Source organism: Jaculus jaculus, chromosome 12 (genome assembly GCF_020740685.1).
Source record: "Jaculus jaculus isolate mJacJac1 chromosome 12, mJacJac1.mat.Y.cur, whole genome shotgun sequence".
Taxonomy (NCBI): Eukaryota; Metazoa; Chordata; class Mammalia; order Rodentia; family Dipodidae; genus Jaculus; species Jaculus jaculus.
In genome coordinates, this window is record NC_059113.1 from 59,105,655 (window position 1) to 59,120,707 (window position 15,053).

The 15,053-nt window shown below is 43.9% G+C and overlaps 1 protein-coding gene across 1 annotated transcript in view; it reads left to right on the plus strand.

Moving 5' to 3' along the window:
• Cdr2 (cerebellar degeneration related protein 2) overlaps window positions 1-12,466 on the plus strand; it is a 31,405-nt gene extending 18,939 nt beyond the window's left edge. Inside the window, exons 3-5 of the mRNA XM_004670210.2 lie at window positions 7,887-8,035; window positions 8,284-8,442; window positions 10,600-12,466. Coding sequence (XP_004670267.1) covers window positions 7,887-8,035; window positions 8,284-8,442; window positions 10,600-11,464 — 1,173 coding nt within the window. The 3' untranslated portion in view covers window positions 11,465-12,466. The remainder of the gene's footprint in view (window positions 1-7,886; window positions 8,036-8,283; window positions 8,443-10,599) is intronic.
• Window positions 12,467-15,053: the final 2,587 nt, after the last annotated feature.

Genomic DNA, 15,053 nt, shown 5'->3' on the forward strand with positions numbered 1-15,053 from the left:
CGAGGAGGGGAGCACACAGAGCTTAATGTTTGCTAGACATCAGTACTTGTGTAAGAGAGCAGATACTTTTTCTTTTAAATTGCTAGCTAGATTAGATTCCTTTGTAAGTTATCTGTAGCCGAGTCTTAGAGAAGAGAAGGACTTTGGCTTTCTTGGTTAATTCTGGTTTAATATAGTTAGACTGAACTCATATTATGTAAAAACAAGCTCCTTGACTGTCTTTGGATTATCCTTTAGCCAAGTCCTCTAAGACTAAAATAACAGGAGTTCTTTTTTTTTTAAATTAACAACATCCATGTTTGTAGACAATATCTCATAGTAATGCCCTCCCCTCCCCACTTTCCCCTTTGAAACTCCATTCTCCACCGTATCCCTTCACCCTCTCAGTCTCAGATAAGAGAGGTGCTTACTGCTCTCTTAATATTTATACCCTCATATTAACACTACTCTCACTTTGGGTAGTGAATCTTCTCTTTTCGGATGGTAGTGACTTTGGGATGACGCAGAAGGTATCATAGTGCTGGAAATAAAGTGACTGGAGTACTGAGTAACATCTCGATCACACCTTCCAAGGCTCAGGGTCTAATGCGGAAGAGGTGGCAGAAAGAATGTAAGAGCCAAAGGTAGGTAGGACTCCTTACAACGTGCTCTCTCCAGACATAAAATGGCCTGGATATCCATGACCTCAAAGTGCTTGACACTACCTACACAAGACCATCATAAGAGGAGGAAAAGACCATGACATCAAAATAAAAGAGAGAATGATTGAGATGGGGAGGGGATATGATGGAGAATGGAATTTCAAAGGGGAAAGTGGGAGGGGGGAGAGGTTATTACCATGGGATAATTTTTATAATCATGGAAAATGTTAATAAAAAATTGGGGAAAAAAAAAAAGAGAAGTGCTTTCTGGGCAGGTTGATAAGCATGGTATATGCATTTAGCCAGACAGCAGCAGGTGTTATACCCTTAGGGCTCATGACTATCCCTGTTGTAGGTTTTCAGTATCAGGGATGTATTCCCTCTCATGGAGCAGGCCTCCAGTCCAATTAGAGGATAGTTGGTTTCCACCTGACAGATGGGCCACTATTGCACCCTTTGGCTCACTTGGCCTGTCTGGCAAAATATAAGGCTTGCAGAGTCCACTGTTGAGTATCTTCACTGGTGATTTCTCTCCCATTGAACTGCATGCAGACTGGCTTCTTCCAGCTTTCTGCCAGCTGGTCTAAATGGAGGAGGTTTTCAGCTCAGTTCCAGCAGGATTTCTCAGTGGCCTTGCAGCCCAAGTATATGGAGTCTTCCACAGTAGGATCTTGTTATCTGTTCCTAGTAGGAAACTAAGGGCCTTGGCACTGACCTATAATGTTTTGTGGGCATCAGGGCCCTTCCTGGCCAACAACTCACTGGAAGGTATCCCATCCCTGGCACTGAAAATTTTCTAGCCAACAATCTATGGCTCCTGAGTGTTCTATTGTCCAAAAAAGTAGGTTTCCATATGATTTATTTATATCCTCTTAGATTTTGATTAGCCCTCCCTCCACCTTTCCTTTACTCAATCTCTTCCCTTGACCTCACTTTGGGCCTTTTCACCCCGATTAATCTATTCATACACACACACACACACACACACACACACACACAAAATACCATCATATTAAGTACCTCCCTTCCTTCCTTTCTCTTCCCTTTATATCTCCTTTTTAACTTACTGTCCTTTGCTACTGAGTTTTCTTCCTACTCACACAGAAGTCCAATCATCTGTAGCTAGGATCCACATATGAGAGAGAACATGTGACACTTGGCTTTCTGGGCCTGGGTTACCTCACTTAGTATAATCCTTTCCAGATCCATCCATTTTATTGCAAATTTTATAACTTCATTTTCCTTTACCACTGAATATAACTCCATTGTATAAATGTACCATATCTTCATTATCCACTCATCAGATGAGGCTGGTTCCATTTCCCAGCTATTGTGAATTGAGTGGCAATAAACGTGGTTGAGCAAGTATCTCTAAGGTAATGAGATGAGTCCTTAGGATATATGCCTAAGAGTGCTATAGCTGGGTCATATGGTAGATCAATCTTTAGCTGTCTTAGGAACCTCCACACTAATTTCCACAATGGCTGGACCAGATTGCATTCCCACCAACAGTGTAGAAGGGTTCCTCTTTTTCCACATCCTTGCCAGCATTTATGATCATTTGTTTTCATGATGGTGGCCAATCTGACAGGAGTGAGTTAGAATCTCAACATAGTTTTAATCTGCATTTCCCTGTTGACTAGGGATGTAGAACATTTTTTTAGATGCTTATATGCCATCCATATTTCTTATCATGAGTTCTAAAATGCTTTCATTGTTTTTTGTTTGTTTGTTTGTTGGTTGGTTGGTTGGTTGGTTTTTTGAGGTAGGGTCTCACTCTAGCCCAGGCTGACCTGGAATTCACTATGGAGTCTCAGGGTGGCCTTGAATTCATGTCAACCCTCCTACCTCTGCCTCCTGAGTGCTAGGATTAAAGGCATGCACCATCACACCTGGCTTTTCATTGTATTTTTAACACAGATTTTTATCTATTAAGCAGAGGGCACTTTCTACAGCTTTTTAGTGGCCTCTTTGTACTTACTTGCAATGTTGACTTATTTCCTGTGTGTTGGCCACAAGCCTAACTTGATACATCTTTACAGAGGCAGCAGCTTAGGCCCCATATAATGGGTGGTGTCATTTGTAAATGTCTCCCCTTTAGATAATCGAGTGAGGTTGGTGCATGGGGCTACGCTTACAGGCTTTTTCCTCAAGGCATCCACAACCAAAGCCTATTGTAAAAGCTTTTCAGTCAAATCTTTCTTGACATTCTCAGTCTGAATCATGCTGTTAAGTGCATTTAGAAGTTTTGAACAGAGAACTAGAAGTTGCCATCTACAAAGGTTTTAGTCCCAACTCTGTGTATGTATATGGATTATAGGAACCTTTTCTTCCTGGACAGAGGACCACAGTAAGAGTGGATGGTTGTGTTGTCTTGAAGGAGGGACAGACAGAGAGGGGCTCTGGAGGTCTGCTTGAGAGCAGGTACCCTGAACAGGTTTCTGAAGAGCTTGTGTTTATATGAGGAAGTACTTGGCTAACTCTGTGCCATGGATCCTTTTGACTGACTGTTGGGGTCTACAGTGACCTCCTTAAAATGCATAGGAGGACAGGCTGGGTATGGGGCCCATGCCTGGAACCCCAGCATTTAGGAGGCCGTGGCAGGAAGATTGAAAGGCAGACCCCTGCTCTAATAAGTGATGAATTATAAATGAAATGTCATGTTATAATATCCAAGTATGGAAGAAACAAAAGCACGATGTGGTATTACCTGTATTACAGGTATATATCAACATATTAAATAACAGTATTCTAGAAGTCTGAAAACAACCATAACTTCTAAATTTATTTATTTATTTATTTATTTATTTATTTATTTATTTATTTATTTGGCAGAGGAAGAGGGAAGGAGAGAGATAGAGGGAGAAAATGGGCACACCAGGGCCTCTAGCCACTGCAAATGGACTTCAGATGCATGCGCCCCCTTGTGCTTCTGGCTAACATGGGTTCTAGGGAATTGAACTTGGGTCCTTTGGCTTTGCAGGCAAATGCTTTAAACACTAAGCAATCCCTCCAGCCCAACCATAACTTCTAATAGTGACATATGCAAGCAATAAGTCAACATTTCTGTAACTACTACAGTGTGATAGGAAAATGGTTGTGCTACAGCCCTACCAGCCTGAATACATCCAATCTTGTCTAAAGTGTTTGTTATTTCTGTTGGTGAAGAGGTCCTAACTGCATTGCTGGCATTGCTGATGTTCATAATTGAAAGGGCAGACTTTCCATTAGAAATCAGCAAAGTAGCTTTGCTTCCCCATCACAGTTCACAGACCCTCTGAATTCAAAAAACTGCTGGATTAGGTGGAGCCAGGCAGAGGGTAGTGAGGCAGAGGCCCAAAGGAAGGAGGAGCCTGCCTTCGGTAAAGTGAGTGGTTCCGAAAGTTCAAGATGAGGTGTCTGTTGTGTGAAGAAGAGTTAGTAGCTAACAATTCCAAGTGGCAGAAGCACTGGAGGTAACTGGGAAGATGATATGCTGGAGCATAATAGCTCTGAAGGAGTGTGGAAATTGTCTCAGAAATAGCCATTTGGGTACACTTGAATTGGATTTGCTTTAAAATGAGGATGAGGACAGTAGAAATGAACATGATGGCTCCATGTTAGTAATTAGTGAAATTGGATGATGGGTACTTAATACTTTACTAAACTATTTTCTTTGTATTAATATATCATTTTCTTGTTGTTTTGGTTTTTTGAAGTAGGGGACAGGATTTCAGGTCTCTATAATTTAATAAATCTTCAAGGCGATTCTTAGCTCAGGTAGAGTTTATATACTATAACTGAGTGAAGATGCAGCAGCTTCCTCTCATCAAACCCTTTGAGCATAGGCCAGCTGTCAGTCATGCTGCACTTTCATGTCTTACCTTCTGTGTAAATTCACACATTTGGTGTGTGTAGGGGAGGAGAAATAATGGACCTCTGTAACAAAGACAGTTTAACAAGATGAAAAGAAGTAGGTTTGTTAACATGTAGTTTCATATACCTAGGAATTAAGTAATTGTCTAAGAGGTGGCTCTCCTATAGCATCTTAAAGACATGTGACAAAATAAAGGAAAGAGACTTTGAATCTGTGTGTGGGGGGTGGCAGTTAAAAACCAGTAAAGCTCTTGAGTGCAGATTCCTCTGGTCCTGGCTCCAGGCCCACAAGAGCCTAAAGTTTTAGCCAGTAGTCAACCTCGAATGGGGCGGATGGAACCCTCGCCTTTGTTGGTCCATGTCCTGCTTTTTCGCAAGTGTACAGGGAGGACAGGGAACTTTCCCACATCTGCTTCTCAAATGCTCTCAGCTCATATTTTGGGATCATATATTCTGGTCTCTCCCACATATATATAAAATCTCTATAGCCTTATGATGTTCTGACTAGGGAACCTTGGAAAAATCAAGGGGCTTGCTAAAGGTCACCTAGTTTTTAGTGTTCAAGCAGGATGTTAAGCACTGACCCCAAAGCCTGTGCTCTGAGTGATAAGATATACCTGTGCTCACTGAAACCATTGATGAACTGGCCTTTCCCATGCCCTTTGTGGACCAGATATGTCCCATGTTAGAGGAGATGACTGTTCCCATCACTGGGTGGGAACTGCCTCTGCTGTAAATGTCTTTTTTTAAATATTTTATTTACTTGAGAGAGAGAAAAAAAAAAAAATACAGTGGACATGCTAGGGTCTCTGGCCACTGCAAACAAACTCCAGACACATGTGCCACCTTGTGCATCCAACTTACGTGGGTACTGGGGAATTGAACCTGGGTCCTTAGGCTTCTCAGGCAAGTGCCTTAATGGCTAAGCCATCTCTCCAGCCCTGTAAATATGTCTTGCTTGTACATTTGTCTTTTTTGGGGGGGGGAGCGAGGATTGAGGGTAGGGTCTTACTCTGGCCCAGGTTGACCTGGAAATCACTAGTCTCAGTGTGACCTCAGATTTGCAGTAATCTTCCTACCTCTGCCTCCCAAGTGCTGGGATTAAAGGCATGTGCCACCACACCTGGGCTCATTTGTTTGTTTATTTGAGAGAGAAAGAGGCAGAGAGAGAGAGAAAGAAAGAAAGAAAGAAAGAAAGAAAGAAAGAAAGAAAGAAAGAAAGAAAGAAAGAAAGAAAGAAAGAAAGAAAGAAAGAAAGAAAGAGTGGGCACGCCAGGGCATCTAACCACTGCAAACAAACTCCAGATGCATGTGCCACCTTGTGCATCTGGCTTACATGGGTCCTGGGGAATCAAACCTGGGTCCTTTGGCTTTGTAGACAAGTACCTTAACTGTTCGGCCATCTCTCCAGCCCCCGTGTGTCTTTTTTAAGGTTGTTGTGAATCAACCCTAAAGAATACCTGGGACCTTATACATGATACAGAGTATCTTACAACATACCTATGGCTATATAACATATATTCTTCGGATCCTAAGCTTTTTCCAAGTCCACTGTTCCTAAGAGATTGAACACATTCCTGTGGGTGACAGGAAATGTGTGGCATTGTTAGCTGGAGCGGGCAGGACTAAGAACTTCTTCCTATAGCTCTGAAGAGACTTCCTGTAGGAAAATGAGTGGTTGATTCCATGGGACCATGAGAAAGTGGTAGGAGTTCAGGCAATGAAAAATAAGAGCCTTTCATAGACACCATGCTGCCTGCTAACTTACCTTATTTAATCATGTCAGTTCTACGTGGCAGGTACCAACAACAAAGCTCCAACCCCTTACCACTTCCAAACTCGAGGTATACACCTAGCTTTTTAAAATATATATATTTTATTTATTTATGAGAGACAGAAAGAAGCAGAGAGAGTAAGTATAGGAGCACCAGGGCCTCCAGCCACTGCAAACAAACTCCAGTCACATGCACTACCTTGTGCATCTGACTTATGTAGATCCTGGGAATTTGAACCTGGGTCCTTTGGCTTTGTAGTCCTAAACCACTAAGCCATCTCTCCAAGCTAAGATGTGATCTTTATGTTTTTGTTGCAGAAATATTAATACTTGATTATAGAGTCCTGCCTAGACCTCACAGAAGATGTTCTAAAGTAAAATTACAGGGCTGGGGAGATAGCTTAGCAGTTAAGATACTTGCCTATGAAGCCTAAGGACCCAGGTTCGATTCCCCAGGACCCACATAAGCCAGGTGCACAAGGTGGTGCATGCATCTGGAGTTTATTTGCAGTGGCTGGTGGCCCTGGCAAGCCCACTTTACCTGCCTTTTTCTCCCTCTCTCTGTCCAATAAATAATTTTTTAAAATATTTTTTAAGTATAAATTATAGCCCAGCACAGTGATGTACACCTTTAATCCCATCACTCAGGAGGCAGAGGTAGGAGGATCACTGTGAGTTCGAGGTCAACCTGAGACTAAAAAGTGAATTCTAGGTCAGCCTGGGCTAGAGTGAGACCTTACCTTGGGGGAAAAAATAAAAGGTGGATTTTTTTTTAATTTTTTGTTTATTATTTATTTATTTATTTGAGAGAGAGAGAGAGAGAGAATGGGCACACCAGGGTCTCCAGCCACCACAAACAAACTCCACATGTGTGCGCCCCCTTATGCATTTGGCTAACATGGGTCCTGGGGAATGGAGCCTTGGACTGGTGTCCTTAGGCTTCATGGGCAAGCACTTAACTGCTAAGCCATCTCTCCAGCCCTAAAGGTGGATTTTTAATGTATTGTTAAGCTAAGATATTTAGTTTTTTACTAGTTTTGTCTGAAATGCCTCACGAAGAAGCCCCTTCCCCTCCTTCCTCCCAAGTAGGGTCTCACTCTAGCCCAAGCTGACCTGGAATTCACCCTGTGGTCCCAGATTGGCTTTGAACTCACTTTGATCATGTTTTCCAGGCTTTTCTTCATGAGGGGTTATCACATCTGCTCTAGATTTTCCTTTTGAGGACTAACAAACACGGTCTATATAATTAGACCAACCTGGTAGTATGAAAGTTTGTAGGGAACTAAGCACACCAGTACTGGCTTGTGCTTGTTTCCTATTAACACATAGTTTTGTGGGCTTGATCCTGAAATAGAACCTGAAATAGAACTTTCCTAAAACCCTGGGAAATAATGGCCAAGGCATCAACCACATGATTAGAACTAGACCCTCCAGCCAGGAGAGGAGCCAAGAACTGAGTTCAGTCACCACTGCAGACAAGGTCAAGCTGTTTGACAAAACTCGAGAAGTGGCTGTAGGGAACATCTGGGATGGGACCCTATCTGTACCTGAGCCTCACCTATTACTCTTCACTTGTCTTACTTGCTGCTATCACCTGCCGCCCCCTTCTTTTGCAGTATCTCACCAAGCAGGTGGAGTTTCTGCGGCAAATGGATGAACAGCATGCAAAAGTTTACGAGCAGTTAGATGTCACGGCAAGGGGACTAGAGGAAACCAACCGGAAGCTAGTCGCTGACAGCAGGGCATCACAGCAGAAAATTGTGAGGTAAAATTTCTAGAATCAAGGAAACCCTACAAGGGAGTTATTTAATATAATTTGGAATAGAATGTGGCTGTAAAGGGTTTGGGCAGTGTGAGGTAAGGTTTAATTTGTTTTGGAAAATGGAGATTAAATATAAGTCCTTTCCAATTAAGAAAGCCCAGTTTGAGTGGCTCAGAGCTAATCCCCCCTCAGTGCTCTTGCCCTTAATTTAATATGACAAGCAGCAGTTGGTTTCTGTGTGTTCCTCACAGCCTGACAGAAACAATTGAATGCCTGCAAACCAACATTGATCACCTTCAGAGCCAAGTGGAAGAGCTGAAGTCATCCAGCCAAGGAAGGAGGAGGCAGAGGACACCTGATCAGGAGAAACCCAGCTTCTCCTGTCTGAAAGAGCTATACGACCTCCGCCAGTAAGAACCTGCCTGCTGCATTGGCAAGCTGGGAACATGCATGTCACTGACACATTCTGGATTCCAGTAGATAGAAAATATCATTTAAAGAAGTGCCACTTGTGTATTAAACCAACTTAAACGTACAAATGAGAGCTCTTGGGTATTAGTAATTCTGTGAAAACACATTTGTGCATGAGAGGCTATGTACATGTTTATGTGTGTGCATGTATATACAGAGGTCAGGTATCTTCCTCAATCACTCTGCACCTAATATTTTTTTAATTTTTTGTTAATTTTGATTTATTTATTTGAGAGCAGCAGAGAGAGAGAGAGAGAGGCAGATAAAGAGAGAAAATGGGTGCGCCAGGGCCTCCAGCCACTGTAAACGAACTCCAAATGCATGTGCCACCTTGTGCATCTGGCTTATGTGTGGGTCCTGGGGAATCAAGCCTCAAACCAGGGTCCTTAGGCTTCACAGGCAAGCACTTCACAACTAAGCCATCTTTCCAGCCCTGTACCTGATTTTTTTAAATGTATATTTACTTGCCTGCGGGGGGTGGCGTGAGAGAATGGGTATACCAGGGCTTCCTGGTTGCTGTAAACAAACTCCAGATGCATGCATCACTGCATCTGGCTTTACATGGGTATTGGTGAATTGAACCTGTATCGTTAGGCTTTGTAGGCAGGTGCCTTAACTGCTGAGCCATTTCTCCAGCCCCAAGAGAGCCAGGTTTTTAAAGGCACTCAGGCAGTTCTGATATGAAGCCATATGTGAGACCCGCTGGGGTTTTCTAAGTAAGGTAGCTGTCACACTACTGGTCTTTTTGAATGGCTTTTCTGTAGCACTTTCAATTTTTTTTAAAGACAGAGTGTCACTCTGTAGCCTAGGTTGTCCTGAACTCAAAATGCAGACCAGTCTGGCCTTGAGCTCATGGTTGTCCTATAGCCTCAGCCTCCTGAGTGCTGGAATTATAGGCATGAGCCACCACACCTGGCTTATGTAGTATTTAAGAATGTTGAAAAAGAAAAGTCACAAAACTTTTTTTTCATGGGTTTGCCAACTCACAATTTCATTTCAACCACTGCTGCAGTGTAGAATGAGCTAAAAAGGAAGCCAGGCATAGTGGTGCACGCCTTTAATCCCAGCACTAGGGAGGCAAATGTAGGAGGACCACCATGAGTTCGAGGCCACCCTAAGACTACATAGTTAATTCCAGATCAGCCTGGACCAGAGGCTACCTCGAAAAAAAAATAAAAAAGAAAGCAGTCAACACAGCTCCTCTGAAATTTAGATGGCTTATGAAGCCTAAACATTCATGTTCAACTCTCTAGGTCCCACATAAGCCAGAAGCACAGTGATGCAAGTGTGCAATGTCGCACATGTGCACAAGGTGGCACATACATCTGGAGTTCTATTATAGTGGCTGGAGAACGTGGCGTGCCAATTCTCTCTCTCTCTCACTTGCATTAAAAATAAATTAATTAATTAAAAGGCCGGGTGTGGTGGTGCATGCCAGCACTTGGGAGGCAGAGGTAGGAGGATTGCCATGAGTTCGAGGCCACCCTGAGACTCCGTACTGAATTCCAGGTCAGCCTGGGCCAGAGTGAGACCCTACCTCAAAAAAACAAACAACAAAAAAGGCAGTCTGGGGCTGGAGATATGGCTTATCAGTTAAGACTCTTGCCTGCAAACCCTAACAATCCAGGTTTTGATTCCCCAGTACCCACATGAAACCAGATGTAAAGGTGCATGCATGTAGATAGAGTTCATTCGCAGTGGCTGGAGGCCCTGGCATGGCCATTCTTTCTCTCTATCTGCCTCTTTATTTCTCTGTCTCAAATAAATAAAAATAAAAAATATAATTTTTAAGCTGGGTATGGTGGCACACACCTTTAGTCCCAGCTCTTGGGAAGCAGAGGTAGGAGGATTGCCATGAATTCAAGGCCACCCTGAGACTATAGAGTGCTTTCCAGGTCAGCCTGAGCTAGAGTGAGACCCTACCTCAAAATAGCAAAAAATATGTGTGTGTGTGTGTGTGTGTGTGTGTGTGTGTGTGTATGTATGTATGTATTGTATAATTTTTTTAAAGGCAGTCTGTTGGGCTTGCCTCAAAAAAAATTATTTTACATCTGCCTCTGCATTTTCAGTTGACCTGTATTCCCTTTTCCACATAGGCACTTTGTGTATGACCATGTGTTTGCTGAGAAAATCACATCCTTGCAAAGCCAGCAAAGCCCCGAGGAAGAAGAAAATGAGCACTTGAAAGAGACGGTGGCAATGCTGCAGGCCCAGCTGAGCCTGGAGCGGCAGAAGCGGGCAACCATGGAGGAGGAGTACGCGCTGGCGCTGAAAGAGAACAGCGAACTTGAGCAGCAGCTGGAGGCCACAGAAGCCTACCGTACCCGGGCCCTGGAGCTGGAGGCGGAGGTGGCCGAGATGCGCCAGATGCTGCGGGCAGAGCACCCTTTTGTGAATGGCGTCGAGAAGCTGGTGCCTGACTCTCTGTTTGTTCCTTTCAAAGAGCCCAGCCAAAGCCTACTGGAGGAGATGTGTCTGGCTGTGCCTGAAGCACACAGAAAACCACTTAAACGCAGCAGCAGTGAGACGGGCCTCAGCAGCTTGGCGGGTAGTGACATCGTGAAAGGCCATGAGGAGACTTGCATCAGGAGGGCTAAGGCTGTGAAGCAGAGGGGCATCTCCCTTCTGCATGAGGTGGACACTCAGTACACTGCCCTGAAGGTGAAGTATGAAGAGCTGCTGAGGAAGTGCCAGCAGGAGCAGGACTCATTGTCACACAAGGCTGTGCAAACTTCCAGGGCTCCAGCCAGGGACATAACAGGAATGCTCACCCAGTGTGAGGCCGGGGCCAGTGGGTGGCAACTTGCCCCTGCCACCCCAGAGCCCATCAGTTCCCCCACCACTACACCACCTCCAGAATACAAAACACTGTTTAAGGAGATCTTTAATTGTATCGAGAAGGCTAAGCAGGAAATAGATGAGCAGAGAACAAAATGCCAGTCTCTCTCCTCTCATTCTTAACCAGGCCTCCAGCTCCTGCTAATAAAACTAGCCTGTTTGCTGTCACCCTCTCCCATTCCAGCATGCATGTGCAGACTCCAAAGCCCATGTTGCTCATGTTTGCCTCTTTGCTTTGCTTGTTTGGCACCAGCACAGTGAGGAAAGGAGGTGGCTGCTGGTGTCTAACCTACAGTCCATTTCTATTTAAGCTCCCTAGGAAATCCCATGCAAACTGGGCTCTGGTTTGCTCACTGATGAGGCTGTGATTCTTGGAAAAGCCCCAGAGGGAGGTCTGAGCTCCTGGAGAAACAGGCTGGACTTCCTGTGGCATGGAGGAAGGGCAGAGTTGGACCAACGCTGAGGCACTTCCTGTTACTTCTTCCTGATTCAACTTCTCAAAACTATACAACTCCAAGGGCTGCCCAAACAAAATAGCCTTTGCAAGCACTGTTGGATACTGTGAATTCAATCAGAAGAATGTTCAGGAGAAAGCAAGAGTCTAATCCAGAACACATGACAAATGAGCAAGTGCCCCAAGCCCATGAGTCATGTTGTATCTGCTACCAGTTAGACTGTGACTACAGGTACTTCTGATATAGCCAGATTTGACTGGTTCCCAAACTGAATGGCAGGCTTTGGCTTGATCAGAGTATGTTGGCATATGCCCATGAGGGCTTCCCCCAGCATTTGAATATTTTTACTCAAAGCCTTTCGGGTCTGAATACAATCTTTAATTTCTTTCTCAAAGGCAAACTAAAGAAAAATGGACTCTTTCCTCATAAGTGGTTTCTGAGCTGGCAGCTTGCCAGCCACAAGCTACTCCTGCTCCATTCTGACGCTCCTACAAATGGTTTTGGCGTGGGGCAGAAATCCCGGCCTGTTATGCAGTGTTGATGTTCTCACTGTGGAAATACACCTTCTTCTCACTTGCATTATATTAATTTAAGACTATTTAATAGAACTGTGGTTCTCATTGTTGTACATAATTTTCTAAAAGCCAAATAAAGCTATCAATGAAAATGAGCAGATGAATCTGCTGTTTCAAGCATACACCATCTTACGCTGTTAGCCAACTCTTTTTTTTTTTTTTATTTGCTTGCATAAGTATAGACAATAAGCCATGATAGTTTTCAACCATCATCCTCACTTTCTCCCTTCCAAACCCATCCTCCATTGTAACCCTTCTTTCCAATTAGGCTCCCTTCCTCCTGTTAGGAAGGTCTTGTGCAGGTAGTAGGTACTCCACTGTGAGGGTATGAGTATCAAAGCCATTTTGTGTCTGAAAGACAATGTAAGCAGCTCTTACATTCTGCCACCTCTTCTGCAATGAACCTTGAGCCTTGAAGGATGTGATAGAGATGTCTCAGTGCTGAGCACTCCTCTGTCACTTCTTGGCACTATGGTGAGTTTTGAGTCATCCCAGTGGTCACCACCATCTGAAGAGAAGCTTCTCTAACCATAAGTAGCATTAATATGTGGATATAAACATTCTTAAAATGTTCTTACAGGGCATTTTGGTGAGGATAATATATGCATTTAGTCAGAAAGCAGTGGTCTTTACTCCCCTCGGGCTTATGACGTCCTCAGCCGTAAATTTTATACTAGATTTTCAGCATCAGTCATGTATGTGTTCCCTCCCATGAACAGTCTTCCAGTCCAATTAGAAAAGCAGTTGGTTTCCCCCATAACAGACCTGCCCCTGTAGCACCAGTTGGCACACTGGCCAGCCACACTGGCTTACAGTTTCCACACTGTTTAACACTTGTGGTGACCTCTTTCCCAAAAGGCTACATGCAGCATAGCTCTTTCCAGCTATCTGCTAGCTAGTCAGCAGGAAGGAGGTTTTCAGCTCAGCTCCAGCTTTATTTCAGTGACCTTGCGACCCAAGCATGTGGAGTCTTCAGCAAGAGGGTCTTACCATCTAGTTCTGGTGGGAAACCAAGAGCCTTGGCAATGGCCTATAATGTTTGGGGGACATCAGGGACCTCCCTGGCCAACAAATCACTGAAAAATATTCCACCTCTGACGCTATAAAAATTTTCTAGTAATAATGTATTGCTACTGGGTACACCATTATCTACTTTCTTAGGATATTTCTACCATACTCTATTTTAAACATACATTATGGACTAGCAAAGAGGTAGGTTTCTATATGGCTTACTCATCCTAAATTTTATGTTATTTTTGTTTATCAAGGCAGGGTCTTGCTCTAGCCAGGCTGACTGGATTTCATTCTGTAGTCTCAGTCCTATCTTCCTTCCTCTGCCTCCTGAGAGCTGGGATTAAAGGCGTGCACCACCATGCCCGGCTGTCATCTTAAATTTTGATTAACCCTCCCACCCACACACAATCTGCTCTTCTACTTACATCTACAGTACCCACCCCTTCAGTCCTTCCTTCATAGCCCCTTCTAGCTTCCTGGCCTCTACTTCTGACTTTTACTCCAACTCAAATCTAAACATTTGCATCTAGGATCCACATATGAGGGAGAACGTGCAGCGTTTGGCTTTCTGGACCTGGGCTACCTTACTTAGTATAATCCTTTCCAGATCCATCCATTTCCCTGCAGATTTCATCATTTCATTTTTCTTTTTAAATATTTTTACTTATTTGAGAGAGTCAGACAGAGGGAGAGAGAAAATGGGCACACCAGGGCATCCAGCCACTGTAAACAAATTCCAGACTCATGTGCCATCTTGTGCATCTAGCTTACATGGGACCTGGGAATTGAACCTAGGTCCTTAGGCTTTGCAAGCAACTGCCTTAACTGCTAAGCCATCTCTCCAGCCCTCATTTTTCATTACTGCTGAATAGAACTCTGTTGTATAAATTTACCACATCTTCATTATCCACCAGCTGAGGGACATTTAGGCTGGTCTCATTTCCTAGCCATTGTGTGTAGAGTGGCAGCAAACATTGATGAGCAAGTATCTCTAAGGTAGGGAGAAGAGTCCCTAGGATATATGCCTAGGAGTGCTATAGCTGGGTCATATGTCAAATCAATTTTTAGCTGTCCCAGGAACCTGCACACATTTCCACAATGGCTGGACCAGATTGTATTCAACAAGGCAGAAGGGTTCCTCTCCACATCCTCACCAGCATTTATTGTTACTTGATTGCTCTCCCTCCCTCCTTCCCTCCCTTTCTCTCCCTCTCTCTGTCTTTTGCTTTTGTATATGTTTTTTCAAGGTAGGGTCTCACTCTAGTACAGGGTGACCTGGCACTCATTCTATAGTCCCAGGCTGGCCTGGAACTTAAAGCAATCCTCCTACCTCTGCCTCTCCTGTGCTGGAATTAAAGGTGTGTGCCACCACGCCTGGCTCCTTACATCATTTCTTGATGAAACCCATTTGGACAGGAATGAGATGGAATCTCAAAGTAGGTTTGTTTGGTTTTTTGTTTGTTTGAGGTAGTTTCACTCTACTCCAGGCTGACTGAAATTCACTCTGTATTCTCAGGGTGGCCTCAAACTCACGGCAATCCTCCTACATCTGCCTCCCAAGTGCTGGGATTAAAGGTGTGTGCCACCGCGCCCTCAAAGTAGTTTTAAATTGCACTTCCCTGAAGACTGAGAATGTAGAACATGTTTTTAGATGTTTCTATTCCATCT